Below are 25,133 nucleotides of genomic sequence, written 5' to 3'. Positions count from 1 at the left end.
TAGAGTGGTTTAGATGCAGAGAAATATTGCGTAGGGGAAAAATCGAGAAGCCAGCAAAAATTCCGGGCTAGATGATCACTATTCCCGTGTATAAGGACGTGACTTGCCATACAGACTCCAGCAGCTCTGACCTGTGGCACAGTTGCCCTTGTTCGAGTGATCTGCGCGGATGTTGGAGCCCGGTCAATGAGAGAGAGCGATGTGGAACAAGTGGGATTTATTCCTTTGTCTACTGCTTTCTGCCATTTTCCGTTGATGACCTGCATTAGGGCACTAGCCTCTTCATGATGTAGATCATGGAACTGGCTAGGGATTCATGTCCTTTATTTTTTGGATGATCACGGAATAAAAGGTTAGAAACCCCCGATTCTATATTGGCCATCACCCGCTTGATGCTTCAACTGGGCCAACTTGGTACCATATTCACCTCTTGGCAAATGACGATCCACTGATGATGTGCGATAGTCATCTGCATCAGTCTTGGGGTAACTAGCTATCAGCAGGAGATATGAAGTGGGTATGTGCAACACTCCTCGAGGTATGAAATCTTAACCACCATGAATATAATAGTATGAGATGAATTGGATGCAACCACGGTCAGAAGCAGAAGCCATCCTGCTACCAATCCCGACACCGGCCGGCACCATCAGGAAAGAAACTGCTGAAGACCGTAGGTATTTTCCAAGGGCGGCTAGTCCGGACCCGTTGAAATTGACCGACAGGTAAAGTCTCTCTAGGCGCTAATAACGACGGAGTTCCAGCATAATAGTTGTCTTATGGCTGTTCAGTAACTATATAACCCACGTAGAGCCACACTGCTCTCATAGAGTTCCCTCAGACGCGGCAAGGCGCAAGGCACCATGAAGTTGGAGACGATTATCCTTTGCATACTTTCTGCGGCAGTTGGCCCAGTAAGCGGTTTCTGCCTCTGTCACTGGCAGAGTATCTATAGCTTGCTGACCTTTTCTCCAGATGGGCTTTGCCAGAGGCGCCTCTCTTGTATATGACGCTAACATTGACAAACCGGTAAGTCATTTCACCCTCTCTCTCAAATACGTTGAGCGATATCTGACAGCAAAGGTGTTGAACACTACTACCTTCCCAGCGGCACACCACGGTTATGATAAAGTTCTTCCTTCGAGAGCGTCTGTAAGTACTGTAACTACCATTTGAATGACGCCTACACTAATGAGTACACGCCTTCAGGATGCTGAGCCCACTTGCTCCTTTGATTATGGGTTAGCCCTTGTGAATGACACAGTCGCCAACATTGGCCATCTCTCCGATGTTGCCAATTCCACGTGCAGCGTGCCGGCAGCTACTTGTGCGCGTATATCTCACAAAGGGGCCTCGTCCATTTTCTTCTGCAACTTTGTACGTTACAATCACCGGCAAGATCATATTCACCTTCCTGACATGAGCTTACAGGAGAGCCATCCCATTGACACAAAGTGCGGAGATCTTATTGAACCCGCCGAGCAGATCTCCGACGCTTGCCGCATGGGAAACCGCTATACTTATGGCTATGTCTCCAGGAGCATAGTGGACGGGTCCCAAAGCTACCCGTATCTCGTGGCTATCGGTGACGACTACGCGTTCGAGCTCTAGCGAAAGTCAAAAATATGGTTTTATGTTTGACGAGGGGCCTTATGTTTGACGAGGGGTCTTATGTCGGTTAACACGAAGCTCAAGAAAAATGGATTTACGCTCCAAGATTGGCAGGGCATGAGTGTCGGAAACATTATTGTCATGTTCATTTCTGCGGTATGTATGAGCGCGTAGAAATATTATCCATTTAGGGTTTATGGGGAAGTGTATTTAATTCGCACGACCAGCCGCATCGCGACTCGTCATTGTGAATGTACTATTGCGTGCACCATTGATGGGTGCGTGTATCATTCATCCAGTATTGGTCCCCTTTTCTCCTAGGGACAGAACGGAACGGAAGAACTGGGGAGGTCAGATATGATTCGTCAAATAGGCCGAACAGTGTCCCCCTTCAGATCTCCATGCTGCGGCACGTTTGGAGATAAGCTGCTGCGGCGGCATTAGAATGACCAACGGTGGATGATGAACTTAATACTCGATTGGGAGGTAACAAGAGGGTGTAGAGAAGTGGGGCAGGGGGGAGAAAAGTCTTCAATGCTCCAACATAGCAAGTGCTGACATGGAAGAGTATTGGCCTCAATTTCTTCTCCTGGCAGATTCCCGACGCAATCACAATGGTGCAAGTCCAATTAAGAGCTCAGAAACTCATCTGACACCAAGGAGCCAGCAGAACTTCGCGGCACATTTGGATCTAACGGAAGAAGTTTGTGGATCCGTACGTTAAACGCTAAGGAAAGAACTACTGCAAGCGCTCCAGAGCTTAGATTAAGATACATTCCACTAACTTCTCCAGCAGAAACCCGCGCATCAGTCGCCCTCGCCCATGCTCTTGATGGCTGGTTTACGAATCATCGGAGAAATGGGATACCTCCGGATTGGGGGTTCGTCGTGGACGAAGCTCTTTGATTTGATCTCTCCTCATGATGGGCTCGTGGCCAATGCAGGTCACTTCTGTAAGACGTTTGCGAGACCACCGGTAAACAGATCGGTGCACTAGAAATATTAATACAAATATCACAGCTCCACCAGCGGCAGCCCCTACCGACATGCCCAAGCTTTGCTTCGGTATAGTGTATTCTCTTTGGAGATGATCAAATACTGGATCGCTGTGACTAAACGTTGCTCTAAAGGATTCCACAGACGTCGGGATTCCACTCGAACTGTCTATGATTATTGTCGACGTCAGTGAAGGGTCTGCAGACGTTGTCACACCCCAGACAGTAACTGTAGCTGGGGGACTTTCATCAGGTTTGGCTGGAAAAGGCGAAAAGATATGAGAGCTGACAGACCCCTGCGGTTCAAGGATGGCTCGAGAGATGGATGAGGCTACATTGCTACCGAGGTGGGTAAGCGAATCCCCTTCCCTGCCATCGGAGTAGTTGGTCGTTGTGCGGCTGGCAGAATTTCCTTGCTTTTGGGCCATATCCGCTAACTGTTCGCCGGTATGGTATAGATGCACTTTGATCGATGATACTAAATCGCTAAGCGGCTCGGTAGATGCCCGAGTCATGAGTATTAAATTTGGCTGGCTTGATGGAGACGTTACTGCCGCCTCAGGCAGGCTCAACGCTGCGATTGTCGAGTATTCCCATAATGGTAAGTCCGTTCTCTGTGCGTTGAAAGCCTGGGAAGGACTTTGTCCGCGAAGGGCATCTGGCTGTACAGGTGTCGAGTCTAGATGTTCCTGCCCAAGTTTACTTCTGCCTTCAGACAAAAGACTGACAACATTCTGTCCAGGTGCTGGTAATGTCTCTGCTACAGGTGTGGAGTTGTTCGTGGGGCGTTGGTCTAGAGGTTTCATCCTCATGTCGGTGGGGGAATTCGAGATTGTTGAAGGCGCGACATTTGAGGCTGAGACAGCAATCCCCTCCCGTGAACCTGTACAGCTCAAGTCAAAACTTGAAAGGCCGCAGGCTGGCCCTGTAGGACTTGATAGGATTGAAAGGGACTTGTGACCTCCTGCGTGGGATTTCGTAGCGAAGATGCTACGGCATTGGCATTTTGCTAGAGTCGACGCGCGACCACCAGCGAAGCTTGGACTGATAGTGATCGTACTGGATCTCCCACACGAAAGTGATTCACAGCTCAAGAGATCGGAGCGGAAGACTGGTGGAGGGCCGGTCGCTTTATGTGAATCACCATCTCCTTCTGCCTGCTTGGAAGCTTGTGATGCCGATTTCTCCATGCTATGGGTGATCGACCCAATAGTCGCGGCAACTCACATCGAGTATTGACTGTTCTCTGCTTGGCCCATAGATATCAATGAAGCTGAAGCTGTCTCACTGGTCCTGCGCTGGAGCTGCACAGATGATGAAAATGGGGTTGACAGAACAGGTGAAAAGAATCGTTTTGCAGGAGCCTCCTGCTGTCGTTGGTCACGGTAATCTTTGGTTATTGACAGCTCTATTCGCGGTCCATCAGCTTTTTTGCCTCCAGTGATACAGTCTCACCCAACACGTTGGAAGCATGTACCGAGGTATCCTTGTATTATCTGTTGGGCAAGCCTTCATATAACGATTCGGTAAGCAGAGGATAGCGAGTATGAAAGGCTTGAAGCGCCTAGCTACCACAGTGGAATATTGAAACAATGGCACTTGCCCAATGAACTTGATTGAGCGAGTCTCCTGAAGGAAGCTAGTTACTTTTCAATTGATCGCGGTCCAAGCAACAGGGACACCACAACGGAAGAAGTTGCTTTTCCAAAAATTTCCAGCTAGACTTTTAAATCCCCTTGAATATTGAGGTGCGCATAGCAAGCTACACTTGACCAGTCTAAAGAATGACCTTTAACTGCAGTCAGTGAAACTAGGATGGGATTCTGATTTTGGAAGGGAGCAGGACATCTCGGAGCTAAAACGTTGGTTGATTTTTGGGGGAAAGTGGTTCGGTAGAGGCCTAAAAATGAATTTGTAGGTAAGGAGAGGAAGTGTAGAAATCCCACGGCGGTTTACTATGGTCTACTCCTCCCAATGCGCCCGCATTAAGCGACCCCTAGTACGAGTGTCCCATCTTATTGCTTAAAATACAACCCGACCATGATACGTCCATAGTACTGAACAGGTTGACCTATCCTGGCAGACTTATTGTTTAAACTCTTCAACAATCAATATTAGCGATATGCCCAGCCATCAAAATGGTCACTTAGTACACGTTCGGAATATGTAGGCCGGACACCCTCACCGTACCAGTACATCAGCACTATATCAGTCTTACAGATCCCACGTGTAGAGTAGTCTGTTTCCTTTACGCAAGAGTATTTTCGTATCCTCCATCCACGATGCTCTCGTTTCTGAAGATTGGCCCCTTGATTCTTTCCACTGCGGCACTAGTCTGTCTTGTCGTCGTCTTTTGCGGCTGCACATCGCCGTCTTCTCCGCAAGAGTTATTCTTTTTAAAAGGTAAACCTTACAGTACACTCCATCTGGTGTTGCATGTATGGCTTACGATCAGTTTGCGGAAGGTGGATTTGAGCGGGTTCCCTACTGGGAAACATCCAAGTCTAGTTCGGTCACTCAACATCCCCAGCACAGATCTACCTGGGTCTTTTGAAACAGGCAGTCTCGGCAACATTGTTTCGAGTTCCGCCGAAGACGCGATGGACCGCGTGGGTGACCATGCCAATGACCTGACTRAACACCTGAAGTCACTCCTCCCSGATTAYTACGCGGTTGGTCTCTGGAGYTACTGTGAGGGAGAGCAAAACSGCAAATCCTTCTCGAAGTGCTCCAAACCGAGCGCCTCCTTCTCATTTGACCTGGGACAAATCCTTCGTGCCCAGTTGGGACAGGCTGATGGAATGCTCTCCGAGTTGGCCCAGCCCATCCTAAGAGGGTACCATAAAGTTTCACATTGGGTCGTGTTTGCGTACCTTGCCGGATTCATTGCCACATTTTCTACGATGGTCATAGCGTTGATACGCTTCCCAATGGCAAGAATCGTCATCCTCATGTCCTCGACGGCAGGTGGCGCCCGTAAACATTTCAGGAACCATGCTAACTGCGTCTAGGCTTCGTCTCTCCTATTACTAGGAGCATCTGTAACCGTGACGGTGATATATCAGTTGCTTGCCCGTGGAATTGATCAATTTCTTCAAAACGTGGGAGTCAGTGTCAGTGTGGGTTCTCATACTCTGGCTGCCACTTGGCTGGCAGTGGCCTTTTCGGTTGGCTCTAGTTTGTTCTGGGCTATCGAAATATGTTGCTGCTGCATCTGATTCACGCAGCCTTTCACTTATAGTCAAGAGCAAGACATCAATCACCCTGGCAGGAAGCTGGAATTGACAGGACAAAGGAATTGATAGATAACTATTGTGGTCCATGTTAGAACCACCGGCATTGAGAATCACATATTTGGGCAAATAGTTGTAGGAGCGAGGTAGTGTCAATAACACTGTCCACCATTGGAAGTCGATTCTGTAGCATCACCTGCTTCTCCTTGCCTTTTCTCCCAATTTCCCATCCGATATCCGACGTCAAGCAAAGTCCAATGGCGTCACTGCCCGCTGGTCGAAAGAGCATATGCAACCAAAATCGTCGGTAGGCCAATCTGAGACCACAGTCAACTCATGCAATATTTTGAGCGCAATATAGTACGTACAAAGTATTACGATCGTACAGGCACAGAGAAAGCACCGTATATCTAGCGCTGCGCCGCCTTCGGTGGATACTTCTTCATTAGGGATGCAAAATTGGAAGCTGTTCATTGATTCTCTACGTACGTGTCCAATAACAAGTCGCAACACAACAGGATAACCGTCTAAGGCCCACCAGGAGCTTTACTGCCAAAGGAACCAAACAAAAGAGAACAGAACGGCAACTCCCAAAAGAGCGGCTGTACCCAAGTCCTGTTTTCCTGCACCTGTAAACAAAGTTGAATTGATCCGTTGAGTCTCGGTGGGCGTGGGAATCAATGAGCTAAATTGAGATGATGTTATATTCAATCCAGAGTTCACTTTCCCAAGGCTGGCGCTGGGGATGCGAGCGGTACTGGACGTGGAAGCGACAGCAGCAGTAGCGTTGGGGAAAAATGGATGACTCATGTTCTTCTGCGGCCTAGTTCCGACTCCAGATGCCCATACCACTGACTGGTAGACACTCATAGCAGCCCACAAGCTGTAAGGACCCTTGGACCTCATTGGCTCTCTGGCCCAAGAGGTTGCTAAACCTTGTGTAGGCTGGGGTGGGGCGGATGTTTGATACTCAGCCTCTGCAGTACCGTAACCGGAACCGACACGCGCTTGTTGAGTGACATTGTCTTGCGGGTGGGCTAGAACGGCCACATTGGAACTCCAAAGGACTACCATTAGGATGAGTCTGTTCATATTGATTCCCACTGGTTAGCCCTTCTGGTCATGATTGATCTTTTCAGTTCACGAGGCGGTTCGGGTGAAGAGCGATGTTCTTATACCCTACATGCTCCCATATACGAGCTGTCAGCGGTCCCAACAACTGTGCAGCACCAGTTAACATGTCTGTTTCATATGCCATGCTTCAACCCACATTAAAATGTTGGGAAGGGTTTGCTTTTTGTATTGTCACATTTTACTCGAAGGACCTCCTCTCAAACGGTCAAACGCTAATGTGGCCTATAGCATCGGTGTAGAGCGGCTGGCGAGGGCTCCACGCATTTTTTTGATTTGCTGAGAGTGTAAGTGTACGATGATGCCATAGAAGCCCTAACATATCTGCTTGCCCCGCAGAATTTGCGCCTGATTCTAGGCCGCAGCAACAAAAGCTAGCTGCTCGACATTAAGGGCTGACGTTAAGAGACCTGCCAGCTGGGGTGAGCGCGACGTATAAAATGGTCTATAATGCGACTGGATTTCTTCCTTTTGAGACAGTAACCATAAGCTCGCTAAAGCTTAATATCATACACTACTATAAAATATATTCATAACTATACCAACGGTATCGGTGCTTAGAGTTACAAACGACTGACAGAACCACGAATCATGGACCGCTCTGGGCAACAAGTACGGTCTACTGTTGGCGCCATCCAACCTAAAGCGCCACCTCAATTAAGACCTCCGACACCTGCCAGGGTACGCCGAGTACAAGAGCTTCACAATCTACCTGCGTCTAGACCGATGCAGTCTACATCTGATAAGCGATCCGACTCCAAGATTCGAGACAGCGAGGCGGGCCCAATGAAAGAAGAACTGCGACAGAGCTGGTTGAAACGACTGCGCAAGAGTCTACACGCAGCAAGCAACGAAATGCGCTTTGATGAGTTGAGTTGAAAGTTACGAGTCAGACAGTCTCGTCAGAATTTGCGAGTTTGAAGTGAGCAAAAGCGAAGTGGCGGGATACTTCCACGCTGCGATTTCTGTAGTGTACACGCAGAACACAGTGTATACTTCAATAGGCAGTATGAAGGCCACTTCAATGAATACAAATATGTATCTGTATGTACCTACCCTTATAGAAAATCAAACATCACGCTTGTCCCGTACTCTTTGAGAGGGTCAGTGTAAATAGAAGTTGCCTAGCATTCAAAATGTAACATCGGGGTTTTCGTACCTATTTGAGGGGTCCGGTATGGATCTGGTTGTGGAACATATGCCGCTTCATCAGCCTACTCCTAGCATTTTAGCATACTATAGTGGGGTTCTAGAATCATGCACACATCTGCAGCTATACTGTATGTGTCGACGACGGATCTCATCTATGTGGACTCCTTGCTCTATAGCGTACTGTAATAGAGGGCGGAACTCCCTTACTTCGCACATTCGTCATTTGGAATGATTGACTGAACTGGTTGTGCCCGGACCGACAACAAGTGCGGGCAAGTTGAAACGCTCGTTTTAAACGAGAAGCTTGTCAAGCTGGACGTCAGATATATGAAGTTAGAAGTGACAGTGCAATTCTATAACGTCTTCAGGCGTGCCTGAGAATTTGAAGAATAATGACGATAATTTGATGTCGACTCAGATAGAAGAAAGAAGATAAAATAGCGGAGATCATTTGTGCACATGTCTCATTATAACAGGGGTTGATACATGTTAAGTAGCGCCATCCACGCAGTAGTTCAGAGTTGAACCCATTTGGACGGACAAGCAGAAGCCTCCATTTTGCGTAACCGACATTGATAATATCTCTTGACCAGTACCAATGTTATTAAACCTCGTTCAACATAAAATCGACTCGGAGCCGCGGAGATGCTGGTCTTCTGGGTAGTTGGGCGGATGGGAAAGCCTGAGTGATCCATTCTTGAAGAAAGTTTCTCTCAGAACGGTAAAAATCTCGCTCACGTCTCAGGGTCTGGATTTCGCGTTCTTTGCGCTCCAGTGTCTCCATTGCCTCCTGAAGCTGCTTTTGCCTTCTACGGAATCTTGCTGATGCCTCGCGATCTTTTACCCGCTTCTGAGCTCGTCTCGACGAACCTGAGTCGTCTATCTCAAAACGTATCAAGGGTGCATTAGATTCCCCGTGTGTCTGGTAATCTGTTGCACCCAATGCAGATTCAGGCTGGGCCATTGAGTTTGTCACGTTGGCTGAAAGAGTAGAAAGAGGACCTACACTGATGTTAGCTTGAATTTCTTCATGTGAAAGCTCCAGGAATTGCTAACTTTACTCAAAATGATTGGGCGTCGAGGTTCGAGAGTATATTGATTTGCCACGACGCTGTTATATTGGTTTACTTCCCAAAAGCTGTGTGGGCGGTACATGGGGTGCGTTCGAGACAGAGATATGAACTTTGCGACTATTTATAATTATTGCCTGTCGATCTGTGGTTGGTAATTTCGTCATAAGCGGTATCTTCACTAGTCAGGATTGTCGCATGTCCAAACTTCCTGTGAACGGGCTTTGATATGACAGGAGCAGTCGTACGGTCAGAAGAGTTCGGCAATTCCCAGGAGCGCACGGAGGGCTCCTAGAAGCTACGTCCGTCCTCTTGGGAATAACGGCTATCTCGAGAATAGCTAATGCCTGTCCTCATGGCCACGTTTTGCGTAAAGCCATTCGGCCTGCCTCTGCCATTGCGTGTAGGGAAGGGAATCAGCATACAGGATGCACATGCACGGTGTGTACTTCTATTCGCAGGGGTTCTACCCCAATTGCCTGTTGCTTATCCCTTCCGTTCTGTTCTTCGTTACTCATACAGGAGTGAGGACACAACGCCTCACGTCGCTCAACTTCCCGATATCAGCCCGTTGTTACCAGCCTGGTGAGTGTGCTTGGAATATCGGGTCAAGACGCAGGTGCTCTACGCTTCGCGTGGATACAGTGGCAAATCAGCCAAAGCATGGGAAGCGTCGGCTAGAAGCAAACAAGATCTAAACCACTCCCGGTTAAAACGATGAGATACAGTCGGGTAAGGTCAGGGTCTTGACTGGTCATGTACATTCTCCTGGTTCCTTCTCTGGCGCTACTTGGAGCAGGTCAATTCACCAGCGTTAGCACCAAAGCCCAAAAGTTTCTCCATGTTATCCAGCAGTGGTGATTTCCTGGTCATTCCTGAGTTGGATTCGTTTGGCCCGTCGGGTACCAGCTCAATATGAGCGGTCTTTCAGGATCTGGAATATCCATTTCGCGGGGAGCATTCTGCCGTTGATTTCATATGGAAGAAACGATTCAAACCACAATATCGTTTGGCTGAAAAGTGGCCTAGCGACATAGTTCCTCAAATCAGTTAAGACATTGTAGAGCATCCACATGTCCGCCTTTGGGAGCTTCAACATATCAGTTTAGTCAATAATCATGGATAATTTTCATACCTGCTCGAGGACCAGTTGTAACAATTCCTGGGGCAGTTTCATCAGCATCCTCACTTCGTTAAGCAGGATTCRTCCTGGGATAATTATTGAGAGGTTAGTCACAAATGCCAGCGGAGGCCTGGAGTATATCCATACTATAAGTAATTGACTCAATTTCCAGTGGTATGGGGCCTATCGTAACAAACAGAGTATGTGTTCCGCAGGCTTGGCATTGTCATTTGTAAAGACTAGCTGACCTTGTCACGTTTGGCAAGGTCTTGTTATTTCGGTTCAATGATATGTTAGGTTGACTTCAATAGCAGATGAAATGAGAGTATTGACTGAACTACGAGTATCATACACAGAACCAGACATCCACGTACGGCCTCCTCTAAAGAGATTTTCTCCTAGGAAGTGTATGGCTAGGTTGATTGTCCTCGCGATCGGCATCTTGGTCGAACGGTGAACATCTGAGTTCAGTCTTGCCCGGGGCAACTGGTTCATACAGTGAAGGCCGAGAAAAGGAGTTTGTGGACTGGGCATCTAACGTGGAGGGCGAGACAAGCCCAGGAAGTTCTAGACCAGAAAGAACCACAATAAACCTAATCTGAGCCTCTCAGTGGCCGATTATCTTCACCTGGAAAGGAAAAAGAAGAATGGGGTTGAAAGACAAAGAAAACGGGGCTTGTCAAGTGCAACGCCATCTCATCCGCCCATGCAACCTAGTCAGGGCTTCTTTGTTGCAATCCTAAACGCTATTATTACCTGCAACGGGAAAAAGGGGAATACAGAGACAAAGAAACCCAGCCCATCTGCCGCAATGCCATCTCATGTCCCTGTTACGACCTAGATAGCTCTTCTTTGTGCAGCAGTGCAAGGTGCCATTATCACCCTAGAACTGCGTCTTTAGCGGACCGCATTATGGATTGAACCTGGTTAAGCCGTGGTCGGTTTCGGGCTCTGCAACATACGCGTTTAGTACATAGTGACGATATTTTTTGCGACTTTAGAGTCAATCTTTCGACGTATGCTATTAGCTGACAAGGCTGCTATTGGGAAGTCATGCATGGTCAATTACAACGGAAATTGTCGCACCACTTGCACCACTCATTACTTGCGGTTGAAATCCGACTGAGGCTCAGGTCTAATGCCACCTCGGAGACCGCCAACAACAACGTCCGATGTGGAAAGGAGTGTGCGGCTGTGCATTGTAAACGTTGATCACTACCTGGGAAGGACAAAGAATTGAAAGATAAAGAAACTAGGCTCCGGTCGCAACACCATCTGCGGCGCTGCAACATACCCGTTTAGTGCGTTGTAACGGTATTCTTTGACCTTTGAATCCACTTTACAGCGCATGTTTGCAGTCCGCCTAGTGCGCGACTGTGAACTTACTGAACATGCTCGGCCAAGTTGCGCTGAATCAGAGGGACCGCCCGCAGTAGAAACCTGGCGTAGGTGTTCAATGTAAATACGAGAGGACAAGACCCTGTTACCAGGGCAATATCAAAGCAACCAATGGAGATCCGGTTATCCTCGAGTGTTCGTGGAGTGCAAAGCCCGTCAATGCGGGAAATCCGTCAACCCGGCTGATCACGGCCTAATTTTGTCTCGGTAGGGTGGCTGAAAGGCGGAGTGACCAGAATGGCCGACCTGGGTTTCCTTGTTTCAAACCCCTGCTCAGTTAACCCGGTCAAGGTTAGTGAGTTCGGCCTGGTGGATCGGGTATCTGGCCGCAAATCCTCGTGCCAGGTCCTATTTCCACCGCATTAGGAACATCATACAGAATWTGTGGCGRGTACTGCCTAGTCATACTCGTCCCNTAAGTYTTTCCAATTGGCAACAGATTTAACCAGTTCCGACCTTTCCAGGTTTCGCCCGCCTTTTGGCGGCCCTAGCCACCCAGCATTCAACACCTCAGACTGATCGAACATAGCAATSCCCTGGTCTTGCTTCACAGCTGGTTAACCAGCCACAAACTATCTAGTAAGACAGGTGACTTTGGACGGTTGATACTGGCATCGAACCGCGGGGAAGTGGAGCGTCCGGAAGGTTATTAGGTATCCCCAGGTGTATACCTGCGACCTTGTTTCACATGTAGAACTGGCTCTTCGAAACAAAATTTCCATGTCGCTTTTATTCTTGCCCAGAGAGATACTATATGAGGTTTTCAAACAGGTATTCAAATACACCAGCTCTGTGCCCTCGACTCCAGCTAACATAACAAAATCTCAGTTAGGGCCCGAAGACCTATGGTGTCTTTTCGGAACATCCAAGGCATTTCGTTATTGCGTTGCCCCAATGCTTCTCCGGAATGCAAGAATCGGATTTACTGAACTCGGTTCTGCCAGGGTGGCTCTGAACGGAAGGGCGTTGCATCCGCGTGTCGCACGCGATATCTTAACGACGTGGGCCTCAAGTGTACAAATTTTAAAGTATAAAGTTGGCGACGCATATCAAATGATAGAACTACTACCCCGATTGGTGAACATGAAGCACTTCAGGTACGCTAAGGGCTTCAATGCCATTCTTTCCCGCCGGATGGAGGCAATCGACCGTCTAACAGTGAGCAGTATTGGAAACTTTCTCGACAACGAAAGCCTTCATCAAATCCTTCAGAGGGTGGCAGACCTCCCGGCTCTCCAAGAGTTGAAAGTGTGGTGTAGTCAACCGGTTGCCTGGAGACACGATTGGAACTTCCAAAATCTTCGTTATCTGGCGATTAAAGGCTTCGGGTGCGAGCGAGGAACTTTGAATCTTCCAAGCTTTCCTACTCTTCTAGACCTTCGGATCTCCTTTGGCGAAGCAAATGAATTGCCTGATCCGATGGAATTTCGCGCCTTCGTGGATTTGTCTCGTCTGCCCTGTCTCACATCCCTCGAAATTAAAGGGGTTATTGATGCAAAGATTGACGACCGGCTAACTTTTCGTGGTGTTACAAAGTCGTTACGAAGGTTCACCGCCAAATACATGAACGGCTGGACATTCTGGGATGCTTGGAAATGTATGAATGGGAGTCTCGAAGAAATACGACTTCAAACTTCAAGGGAGAGCGGCCGTCCTTCCACAGAGCTGAATTTCCCACGCCTAAAGACGCTCGAACTGGAAAACTCCTTGGACTGTCTTCCTCTTCGTAATATCGGATTGCCGGTCTTGACCCAGATCGACCTCAAATTGGGCCCTGGGGACTTTTACGATCTTCAACACCATCTATCGTCGTCAATTTCAGTGTTACAGAAGCTACCAATCAGCCTTAACCTCATGCATGATGAGATTTGTTTTGATAATTATTGGCCAACATTATTGGATAGCCAAGACCTAGAAACCCTCGCCCAGCTGATATCTCTGTCGAACGTAAGGCTTGGGGAAGACGGAAACACGATTCTGGACATGTTGTCGTCCTGGATCGTAAATTCGGAGCTGCCTGATCTATAAGATATCCACAGGAAACCCTCCATATAACGAGATTGAAGATAATGAAGAAGCCAAAAAGCTTTACAACGAACAAATACTTCCGAAATGCGCCGCGCAAGTCAAAAACCCACGTTGCTATGCCACTTTCTTGAAAAGCAAGGTTGCTCTTTACGTCCAATATCCCTTGTGGATTGGATGACAGAGCACTCGCGACGGAATCACATCCCAGCTCTTAGGAATCTATCCACATCATATTTGGGAGGTGTACATTATCACAGAAGACAAATTGTTACCGCCTAATATATGGGCGCTCCTAGGGAAACCGCGTAACCTGAAACGTTGCAAGTAAAGTAACTACAACTAACCCATTCGAGACAGAGAAAGTTCATTTTAACACCCGGTTGACATTGAAGCGGACAGAGAGAAAGCAAAGGAAAAGTCTTCCGCCAGACAGAAGGCAGCAGGCGTTACAGTGTTATCTGGCGCGTCAGGCCAGCGGAACCACCTGGGAGCTGCAGTGGCAGCCCTCGACGAGGATGGAAACATTATCCAATCCCGGAAGATCTGCATTGGTTCGATGGAATATTGGTCAGTGTACGTTGCAGAGCTCATGGCAATATAATATACCATTAGCGTCTATGAGATTACACGGGAGAAGCAAGAGGCCCCAACCACCAACCATGAGCCTGCAACTATCCTGACCGACAGCATGTCCGCACTACAAGCAATAGCAAATTCATGGAACAAGTCGGGGCAGCGCTTCATCCAGGCCATCCTCCAATCAGCCAAGGAGTTAAACACGCGTGGGATTCCTGTCCGTCTCCAATGGGTCCCCGACACTGCGATGACCCCGGTAGTGACACAGTAGACCGCCTGGCCAAAGAAGCCGTAGGCCCTGACAAGATGCACCCTTTCCACACCTTCTCTCCCGGGAGAAGGGATCCATCCGCCGCAAAATTCAGAATGGGAACAAAGAATGAAAAACCCCCAAAAAGGAGGGCACCTCCGCCGGATTGGTGCGACTCTACGCTCAATCCGCACGCGGCGGATGTATGGTTCGCTATCGCGGAGTCGAGCCTACTTACTCGCACAACTCCGGACCGGCCACTCGTGGCTGGCGGCGCATGGCAAGCGCATGGCCTCTAGGAGAACGACAAGTGCGAGTGTGGAGCTAAAGAAAGAGTAGTCCACGTGCTAGTGGATTGCCCGAGACTGAAAGACCTGCGCAACATACTACGAAGGAAAATCGGAAGTGCATTCCACGACATCTCAGATATGCTGGGAAAGGGAATACAAGGTAAGGAAGGTAGGTTAAATGAGGCCGCACAGGACAGTAGCATCTTAGGTGCTGTATTGGACTTTGCAGAGGCATCTGGAAGATTTCGAAGCCGCGGGCCAGAGAGGCCGCAAACCAGAAGACCAGGCACTTAGGCCACCATAGGCCAAGAAGAGGCTCGAAATTCGTCGGGACGTAATGGTTCACTGTAAATAAACATAGATGGAGATAGCCTTAGTGGATTGTCCTGCATATCGCCTAGGCAGTTGATTATAAACCACAGCCCACTAGACTAGGTACGGATTCGTATTTTGGTCTAGTGGTAAAATCAATTTAGGCGAGGGGTCAGGGTATGAATACCACCACCACCACCACCACCACCACCAGGTGTACCTGTCGACCGTTCAGGCTGACCTCAGCGAAGTGGCGTATCTCGTCTTCCGAGATTTCCGCTCCTGTCTTAGCAGAAAAGTGTCTGAAGATGGCTTGTCGAGCCGATGAGTCCAGATCATGATACTGCAAATTTAACTGGATTCGGTCAAGGATGGCCGCATCGAAGTCCTGGAGCATATTCGTCGTGATAAAAAGCTAGGCCACCCTTTCGGGAGAGGTCATGACCAATGATTCATCCCTGAAAATTTTAGCTGTAAGATCAGAGTTGGCCGGAATAACACAGAACATAAACAGACCACGGTTCGTGCAGGCCATGGCTCTCCTACATGATCCGGTCGCAGTGACTCCCCAGTGTATCTTCCTCACATTTGGTGTACCGGAAGGCCAGCAACCAGTTTTAGGTTACCATCTTAATATGGAGACTAAATGGCTGGGTGCAGGTATCACATCAGTAGAAAAGGCTCTAATGCAGAGACGTGTGCCAATAATTACGTTGCTGCTGAGTTTCGATGCTCGTCCTGCAACAAATAAAAGAAATGACCAATCGCCTGACACACTGGGTTTACTGGCTAGTCATGTCCCACTATGCTCAGGGGTGGTGTCCGAGACTCCTGGTTCAGATTCGTCCACAGGTCCAATAGCTCATCAACCTCGTACGATGCCACATATGTTGCCTCCTCCGGATTTGGCAGCACCCCGATTGGTACTCCTCCCTGAAGTGCAATCTTTTGCTTACCATAGGTGTTTCGCATATTGTTCATCTCCTGGTCAGATCTGCCGTGCGTCGGATCTATGGCACCAGAATGTAGTGGAGGGGGCACGGAGAGAGGCCGAGGCTCATAGAAATAGTCTGGTCTAGAGATGGTTGCGTCGCGTGGCCGATCGTATTGCACTGGGAACCTGAAAGAAGGCGCGCATTGCGTCACAACCGTAGGGGTAGCGTGTTGTGTTGCGCACATGGAAGAGTAAATATTTGGATCCTCGACGCCCAATCCCAGTGAAGCTTCACTCTTTTGTTTCGGGGCGCAGCAGCAACAGGTCACTGCTAAAGTGTGCATTACTTGACCGATTGCATGAACAAGGTCATCCCAGCCTCGAGCGAGTTCATGGAAGTCTCTGTCGAGAGCACCCTTAGTGTGATCTGGGGCTGGGTCCGTTGCTATTTTGGGATCCTCTAGTGAAGTCACAACGGACTTGGGTCTTGCTATCTTTTCCGTCCGAGATCGGGCGCTACTCGTTGAATCTCCTATTTGTTCTGAACAAATGCTGGATTGATATCCCCGAACGATGGCTTTCGATTCAGACGGTTCGAGGAAGTGATTGCCGTTCGCTGCGATTGAAGCAGAAGATCCTCTGTCCGCTTTGTGAGAGAATCCTGTTATTGGTTCCAATGCTGACAAATGTGGCTCAGAAGGAATTGTATTGGGATTCGGCACGGATGGGCTGCTTATTCTCAGCCTTAATAAAGTTGAACCAGACGTCTAATCTTACCCTGAAAGCTCGCGCTCATCTTCTTCACTGGCCTTGATCTTATTCCGCCTCACACCTAACAGTTTTTCCTCGCGAACGGACTCCTCTTCATCCTCGATCTTATGACGCTCGTAGGCCGCAGCTGCTTGCCTTTGCAGGGAAATAAGCTCCTCGATGAGCCTTCGATGGTTCTGATCGTCATCCCTGTAACTCCAATTAGCATGAGTTCACCGGTGCAGGAAGCTATATGTATACTTCTTCTCAGCCTTTAACCGCGCATAGATGATGACCTGCAAGAAGCACTGCAGCGTCATCTTCAAACTCTCGAGATTACTTTGTAACAGAAAAAATTTCGACTCCCGCAGTGGAAACGTCCACTTCTCCAGCCTACCCAAATTCCCCGCTCTGTCCAGCCACTGATTAAGCTGGTCGAACAGGGCTGAACACTGTGTTACCACATCTTCAACGGTCTGAATCGCCTTCTGGGAGATGAGATTCCGCCTAGCAACTCCTTCTTCTTCGAAAATATTCGCTACTTCTTCGACGACCGTTGCCGTAGAGCGAACATAAATGGCTATCTCTTGAGTCCGTTTACCGCTCGACCTAACGCCGTCGCCGTAATCGTGGAGTTTTTGGGCAAGCGTGAGCCCAGCACTGGCTATGGATACTAGGGACGCAATGAGGCCGATTGTTTCTGCCATGGTTTATATGCTTTCTCCAAAAGATGGCTAGAGCTCACCGGGTCGGTGTTCTCGATGATGCTAATGACACATGGTCGCTGGGCCCTTTTTGAAGATAAGACAAGGCTGAGAGGGAGCGGGGGGACAAGGATGGTAATTCTGCCGGGTGGCAATACGTCAACGCTGCGCCTCAATTCAACTTTCCGAAAGTCGTGCTGTTGGCATGAAGATATGCGTCGACATGGTGACAACGAAAGCTGGTATAGGCCATATTTGGCCTATTGACAATGAATGCGTCCTTCAGCGATGCATGCCAACAACTGATATTTATTGAGAATAACGCGCTGTCGATTGTATATCAATCAGAAGTACTTGGTCTATCCCTTTGTAAGGTCCTCCAACCCCAGTATTGCTGATCCCTGCTTCCTCGTACATGCGGAGTGACCAACCTTTTCCCCCCAGGTCCAGAGGGTGCATGAATTTCTGATATTCCGTCAATAGTGCCTTGTCGGAATAGCTCGAGTCTTTTTCATCGGAATAAAGGAGGATTGATAAAAACTAAAAAGGAAAGAAAGAAATAAAAAAAATTCCAGCTCTGCTAGAACAACATCACATCAATCACCCAGCCGCGGGGCTCTCACTGCGAGTGAGATAGTGAAGTCGACCACAGCCGTCTCTACTAGGACGACACCACTTTGGCTTTTCAACTTCAGGTCCCCAGTGCGAGTGAGGTAGCCGATTTCCGTCTCTATGCACACCGACACGCGCGTCCGTCCTCTCGGGCCACATAGACGGTCACGTCAAGCCCCTGGCGGCTGCTTCGTCACTGCCATTATGTGCCGCGCCCCACGGTGAAACGGAAAACGTCTCCCAGCTTCGCGTTACCAGGCGAGATCTCTCTCTGCTGGCCGACCGTGTCTTGCAGAGGCAGTCAAAAAGTATCCCCAGTGACTCTGCGGGACATCCCGACCGTTCTCCACTATCCAAGCTTGTATCCCCAGTTTCACAGACCCCTCAAGCACCCGTGGCCATGCCTTAACGAGTTTTCGTCGAAGTTCGTCGCTAGACCGCACGCCCCTAGTGGAATGGACTGTCAGCATATCTGATCAAGGCTGCCCGTGGCAGAGCCTTAACGGGGGACTTGTGACCAAAAAGCGCTGATATCCTTCCCCCAGACTCGTATTATCCACTGCTCAACCGGTTGTAGCCTCCCTCGCCGCTCAACGCCAATTCAGATTATGTTTTCATGCTGTTGGGCGTCTCGCAATCTCAGAGAGTTTGCAAGCTCAGAAGTGTCCTGTCTCCTGCTAGAGGCCAAGATCAGAAACATTGAACTGCACAGGGAACAACGTGTATGACTACGAACCCAGGTGAGTTCGCCAGGGTTATTTTCAAAGGCGGTTGGCCAATATGCGGTTAGTCAACTCATCGGAGCTCTCCTCTCGAAAGAGGACTTGTGCCCTCGAATCCAGGGGCCATATTACCGTCCTATAATGCTTCCGTTTTGCACCAGCCCCTCGCGTGAAGTTGCTGGCGCTTCTTCGGAAAGTTCCATCTCGTCATCCCAATCTAATGGCAGTTCACCCTGGCTAACACCAAGGACCTTACTACAGATGTCCGTCTCAACATCCAGCTCTACCACGTTCGCGGGAAAGTGCACCTCAGCCTTGGCCGACTCGTTTGTGTCCTCAATGACCCCCTCTTGAACGTCAAAGAACCCGAGGCGTCGCAGATAGGAAGGTTGTTCGAAATTCCAGCAGCGCTTCGATGGCAATGTCGACAGGAGCAAAAGCTCGATGATATTAGACGGTCTTAAGTATTGCGTGACGCATTCGGCAAAAAATGCCCAGTTTGACGTCTCGGTTTCGTACTCGTCCAGATACATTCGCCGAAACTGTTCTCCTTCGCCGTCCACCCAGTCTGGGATGCTGGATACGGAGAAATTTTTGCGTCCAAGGAAGTTCCAAACAAAGTCAACCACTTCAACGATATCTATCTTTTCCTGCAGTGGCCGTCCTTGGTTGTCAATCCACAAGGCCCAAACATGCTTGAAAATTCCGTCGCACTGCCTAGGAGATTCGTAAACTTGAACTTTCGCAAACCACAACGTCTCCACAGCCAGCCAGTGAGCCATAACGGCCTTGTAAAACCTTTGGTAAGAACGCTGCCTCTGTGCGGCACTAAGCCGAGTGAAAGCTTCACAGCTAACTCCCGAGGGAACTGGCAGAGGCATCTCCCTCGCGAACTCTTCGTCTTTCTCTACCGCTTCATCGTACCACGAGCTAATCGCAGATAGTGAAAATGATGCCTGAATTGATGAATCGCAGTACAGGAGGAAAAGGACACGCATTGTATGCCATCGGCAGACTATCTCCCATATGGCTTCACATGTCAATTCGTCCTCCAACATAGCCGTTACTTGCTCCTCGGTTAACTGTTTTCGGCGAGAAGGGCTCATTGGGATAGGCGACGTCACGTAAAGTTCTTGGGCATAGCGTCCATGCAACCCGGAAAGGTGGCAAATCGCACGGTCGTAGAAGTGGTGTGGTGCATTTTCCTGCTCTCGTTAGGACAAGCAATAAGAGGGGTGGGGCCATAGTACAATAACGGACTTGAATATTTTGAGCCTTGCGTTCACTGGCTCGAAAACCGAATCGAGACGCTTGCAGCTGCGCGCTAGATGCAGGACATCGTCAATGTCGTCTAAAGATTGAAATATCCAGATAAGGAGCTCGACCGAGAGACAAAGTAGATGGCACATCGCCAAAGCAGTTCCGAAGGCCTCAAAGAGAAAGCGCCTAGTCGTACGACGAGGTTCGCAAAATCGTAAAAGGGGTTGACATTGCGAGTCAACGCTCTACCCCTGCCCACTAGACCTGAGCACGTGAGTGTTGCTAAGGACTAGACCAGCTGAGGCAGCAAATCCGGCGAGAAGCCATGCTCAGCCAGGAGTAAGGCCCTACTGATGATCGGAACCCGACCAGATATTGCGTCTGCGGTCGCGAAGCTGAGTCGCTTCGTGTCTCGATCTCAGTCGCATCACCAAGCCGCGCTGCAGCGTCTTCTCCGGCATTTGAAGGCTTCCCAAAGTGTGAAATCACATATCGAACGGGAGATTAATCGGCTATACGGACGCCGATTTTGGTGGATCAGTCGTAACCGATGGTGCATACTCCTCATCCGGATATATCTTCAAGTTCGCGGGAGGACCAGTCACCTGGTCGTCCAAGAAACAGGGGAAATTGCCACATCCACCACTTATGCAGAATACATCGGCCAATATAACGCGATCCTACATCTCCAGTGGTTGCGCACTTTTCTAAACGAAACCAATCTCTACCGGTTACCGGTGACGTATTTATGGCGGACAATCAATCTGCTATTTATCTCGGAACCCAGAGCTCCATAAACCGACCAAACATTTCAATGTTAAGTTTCATTATTAGCGATCCGTGCGGGAGAGATCGACATTCGATATATTCAGACCAAGAAGCAGCAGATGGACTTACCGAATCATTGGCCCCAAAGGAATTCGCAAGCTTCTGTCAGCTAATTGGCCTAGCCAGCGTTGCAGAAGGTTCAAAGCAGGAACTGTAATCGGATATTGATGCTCTTTCCACTTTTTCTCCCAGAAAGGGTTTCCTTGGTTCTACTGAGGCCTAGTCCACTCTCGCCAGTGCAGTATCTCCATGCAAGCGCGGCGATCCTGAGGGGGAATGTTGTGAATCGAGGCTCGATCAAGTAGACAATAGAGCTTCGTATACGGAATTTATTCCGTATTGAATCAGTTGATTGGAAATCAATCTGATATTCAACCTGTATATAAACCCTCACGCTTTCAGATGAGAATAATAACAACCAACCTTCCTCTGAATCACAACAGCAACATTCAAGGTTCTGTGTCTCTAAGCTAAGCCAAAAATCCATTGGACTAGTTACGTAGAATAGTTTGGACTGGTGAATCAGTAACTTTGCCAAGTCCTGCCTCCGCCAACTACTCTGTATGAATCGTGTTGTTTCCCATTATTGAATTCGTCTACGCTAGTAATATTTTCGGATGACTAAGAATTTGTATGTGAGATCGAAATCAAATGAAGGTCTGATTCTTTTCAACGAATGACTATCTAGGCCATATTTATAGCCTGGAAAATGAAGGTATTCAGATTCGAAATGCTCCTGCATCAGTGATATCGAATTTGTAATCATGATTCCATAGATTTCTGGTGTATGCATGATCATCTTGGCCGAATCACCTATACTGGAAGGTTTATCGAAGGAATGGCCGAATTTCTCCATTCGGTAAGCGGTAATCTAATTCAACACCCATTCACTCCGCAGGGCTGAGCCGGGGAAGATTGCTTCTCCCGTTGTCCAACGCGCCCAAAAATGAAGTGGCGCGCCGATCTTCCGCCTAGATGATCAGTGGGGCTCTGCAGTTCAATCGAACATCGACCGACCATGACCGGATTTTACTATGCCCGTGCAGCCGACATCCACATCTCTAGAATTCCAAATCAAACTGACCTATCAAAATGCATCTCCCTCCTTCAGGGGGTAGTCAGTATTATGGGATTAAGTAGTACCTTTCTGTCAAACTACATTGCAGGCCGACCAACCTACTAAGAAATCCCTTCTGTGGTTGATCCAATTGATAGGGGTTGGTAATGGAGGCTCCGTTCGTATCTTTGTCATGAGCAGCATGTGATCCCTCCCAGCTTCACTAGCCCGACCGATTGTGGTCAGCTGATCTCAACACATAAGCCAGAAAAGGCCAAGCTTCTTTGTCTCTGCTCTTCTGTACTGCTTGGATAAATCACTTTGTATTCTTCTTTGGACCGATTCAGACGAGTCCTCCGATATGTACGTCTGCTGGTAGTGAACGGTAGGTCGGAGCAATCAGCTCCCCTTCTTAGCGGAGTGGATCAAAAACATAGCTTTTTCTTCCTTTGGCAAACATAGCGTGATGACATCTTTTTTCTAGCGTGGTTTATTTAGGAAAGAGTCTCTTGTCCTCCAACAAAGGCCAGTAAGGGCTTAAGCTTCATTTGCCTATTTTGGTTTGGTGGGAAGCAAACCTTGTACGGTTCTACGGTTATACCCCTAGTAACTTCAAGGTCAGTTTGGGAATCTAGGTATGACGATGCCTAAGCTAGGCGCGCCCCAGTGCCTGCGTTTATCGCTCATCCTCAAACGGCGCGCAGTCTCGTTAATCAATATGGTAACTGTCAGTGCTCATGGATTCTCTTGGCTAACGGGACCCTACAAATCTGCAATTGAACCCGGGAAACATCCGTTGAATGCTAGCAACTGCCAAGCAAGTCTACTTCAATGATGGCCAATCCTCCAGTTAAACGGCATTTGAATTCGACGTCTGATCCCCGTGATCTGGACTTTTTGACTTACCGTACAGGTGAACATCTACGCAGATTTGAAGTTCACCTAGACGCTCTGAAAGCCGCCTATACCTTGTCGAGAGCCTACCAAGGTGTCCTTGACAGAGGCGAGATATTTGCACGACGTTTCGGAGCCAAACTGAAAGCTGACGCGCTGGAGGAAACTATAAGACGAGCATTTACAAGTGAGAGTCCTCAGTTGGAAGACCTCAACAATGCTGAAGGTGGAGACTTCAACCTTAGCTGGCTGCACGTTGTTCGAGACGTTAATCCCGAAGAAATTCAGAGAAAGCCCGACGGCACTTACCAGTGTGTCACGCGAGGGTTGATGATCAAGCTGTCGGAGTCCGATTGTGCGGCCTTACAAACCGGTCTTCTTCAAAAACTAGCCATCCCATGGCCGCATCAAGACGACGTCCAGGTTGAATTAGACACAGTTGCTTCTATCGTCGCAGATTTGACTAGATGGGATCAGATTGCACTACAGAGTAAGGGTGGACCTGAATTACTACATTTATCGCCGCGTATAGGAGTCTGACAACCAATAGTCATTGACCGGAACCATCACATTGTTGAGTTGCTGAACGAACGCACTGAGATGCTCAAACTTCTTCGACAGGAGTCCCTACGCCAATGTGTACCTTCATGCAACCGTACGCCTGCTATAATGGAAGCCCCTGAGTTACAATTCGACATGATTCTAGAACAGCCGACGCTGGATCAAGAAGATGTAAGCATCGGTGATGCTGACCAGGATGGACATACAACAGACATTTCACACGTACACGATATCTTTCACATCAGCCGCGTCAATCAACCGCAGAGGTGTCCTGGCGACGTACAACTCGTATCTTCAGAATTGCAATGCATTATATCTTCTCCCGAGGCCAGTCTGGTTCCTTGGACGTTGGAAGAAGAGTCCCGTTTATTGCCTTGGTTGAGCGCTCACCAAGATTTGGACTGGCCGGAAAAGGTGAAGGAGTATCTTCGCCAGTTTGGCATTTTCCGCTCAGTAAGAACCATACAAAGGAAAATGCGTCAATTGGAAAACCGAGAATTGCGCAGCACAAGGAGGGCTCAAAAGCGTCAGAATCAGCAGAGTGGTGCGCCGGTGATGCCACTTCCTATACGCCGTAACGCTGGAACAAGTCCACAATTGCAGACGGCAACTCCACAATCCATAGGGACACCTCGGCATACAGCATCCGTCGATTTGCGAGCCGAAAGGCATCACGATGATCGACCAGGGCCATATCATGCTGCGAGTACACGAACACAACCGATGAGCTTGGCATTCTCTCCAGTCCACCCCGTCACTGCTCAAAGAGTACGAGAACGGCATTTGGCTATCCGAGACCTCTGTTTGAGTGAGGCATCTAATACCCAGCCTGCAAGATGCACTGGCTCACAAGGTCAACCCGGGCTGTATCCCTCGGAATCGTCTGCGTTGCCTGTCGAGTCCCTGGATTAGGATGGCATTCTCACACGTTCGAGAAGTCAGATTGCACCGTGTAGGGAGAGGGACTGCCGCTCCGATAATTGTGGTCTTCGTTTGGACGCATCCTTGATTACAGTCGACAGCTTGAGACAAAGTGTGAAGAGTATCCGACTTTCTTCGCTATTTCCAGCAATACGTTAGCTATCGCTCTCGAGAATTCTCTGTTAACAAGCGGGGAGAAGTTTTGCATCAAGAGACTTGACTTTGTCCTGGCTCTAGAGCAACTATCATTTGTCGTATCAACGAAAATTTAGACACGTACGTCTCTCGATCTCTGGTCACGACTCCGACCAAGTATCTATAAATTACCAAACCAGTTCTGGCACATAGCGTGGATGTCCAAGTAATTAGAGCTCCTACCAGGGCAACCGGAACGTCCAGATACCGAAGTGTCCGCCGATGACCTGTAACTACGCGAACGGGCGGGGAATATGTTTGGAGTCCTTTCGGCCACGTACCACTACCTTATACGCAAGATCCGCCATTTGATATGATAGCCCGCCCGATGAGACATATATTACATCGTCTTTCTCTGCTACTTGGCACCTGTCCATAGGTGACTCGACTTTCCACTACTGTTAGAAGTCGACTTCGCATAAAGTCAGAGGGCTGTACTCACATCTCTAGGAACGCATCCACGTCAGGCCTCATCGCTTTTCTTGCTTCAGTGCACTCCAACAAGATACGCAGATAACCCATTCCAAGT

The 25,133-nt window shown here is 48.7% G+C and overlaps 6 protein-coding genes across 6 annotated transcripts; 4 read left to right on the top strand and 2 right to left on the bottom strand.

The window, feature by feature from the left end:
- Nucleotides 1–860: 860 nt before the first annotated feature.
- On the top strand, nucleotides 861–1,608 carry Asppvi_010834 (uncharacterized protein; the record flags this gene model as incomplete). Its single annotated transcript, XM_043306670.1, has 4 exons — nucleotides 861–911; nucleotides 973–1,026; nucleotides 1,207–1,374; nucleotides 1,429–1,608. The coding sequence occupies 4 exons, from the start codon at nucleotides 861–863 to the stop codon at nucleotides 1,606–1,608; spliced, it is 453 nt and encodes a 150-aa protein (XP_043162605.1).
- A 1,508-nt stretch (nucleotides 1,609–3,116) lies between these two features.
- Asppvi_010833 (uncharacterized protein) lies at nucleotides 3,117–3,563 on the top strand (the record flags this gene model as incomplete). Its single annotated transcript, XM_043306669.1, has 2 exons — nucleotides 3,117–3,204; nucleotides 3,346–3,563. 2 exons carry the CDS (start codon nucleotides 3,117–3,119, stop codon nucleotides 3,561–3,563), a joined length of 306 nt encoding a protein of 101 aa, XP_043162604.1.
- Nucleotides 3,564–12,793: 9,230 nt separating this feature from the next.
- Nucleotides 12,794–13,738, top strand: Asppvi_010832 (uncharacterized protein; the record flags this gene model as incomplete). Its single annotated transcript, XM_043306668.1, has 1 exon — nucleotides 12,794–13,738. One exon carries the CDS (start codon nucleotides 12,794–12,796, stop codon nucleotides 13,736–13,738), a length of 945 nt encoding a protein of 314 aa, XP_043162603.1.
- A 2,217-nt stretch (nucleotides 13,739–15,955) lies between these two features.
- On the bottom strand, nucleotides 15,956–17,557 carry Asppvi_010831 (uncharacterized protein; the record flags this gene model as incomplete). Its single annotated transcript, XM_043306667.1, has 3 exons — nucleotides 15,956–16,829; nucleotides 16,878–17,060; nucleotides 17,112–17,557. The coding sequence occupies 3 exons, from the start codon at nucleotides 17,555–17,557 to the stop codon at nucleotides 15,956–15,958; spliced, it is 1,503 nt and encodes a 500-aa protein (XP_043162602.1).
- Nucleotides 17,558–19,016: 1,459 nt separating this feature from the next.
- Asppvi_010830 (uncharacterized protein) lies at nucleotides 19,017–19,994 on the bottom strand (the record flags this gene model as incomplete). Its single annotated transcript, XM_043306666.1, has 1 exon — nucleotides 19,017–19,994. The coding sequence occupies one exon, from the start codon at nucleotides 19,992–19,994 to the stop codon at nucleotides 19,017–19,019; it is 978 nt and encodes a 325-aa protein (XP_043162601.1).
- Nucleotides 19,995–22,867: 2,873 nt separating this feature from the next.
- Asppvi_010829 (uncharacterized protein) lies at nucleotides 22,868–24,400 on the top strand (the record flags this gene model as incomplete). Its single annotated transcript, XM_043306665.1, has 2 exons — nucleotides 22,868–23,417; nucleotides 23,478–24,400. The coding sequence occupies 2 exons, from the start codon at nucleotides 22,868–22,870 to the stop codon at nucleotides 24,398–24,400; spliced, it is 1,473 nt and encodes a 490-aa protein (XP_043162600.1).
- Nucleotides 24,401–25,133: the final 733 nt, after the last annotated feature.

The sequence above is a fragment of the Aspergillus pseudoviridinutans genome, assembly GCF_018340605.1.
Source record: "Aspergillus pseudoviridinutans IFM 55266 DNA, scaffold_9, whole genome shotgun sequence".
Taxonomy (NCBI): Eukaryota; Fungi; Ascomycota; class Eurotiomycetes; order Eurotiales; family Aspergillaceae; genus Aspergillus; species Aspergillus pseudoviridinutans.
The sequence above is the reverse complement of the archived record's forward strand: the minus strand, read 5'-3'. Positions and strand labels throughout refer to the sequence as shown.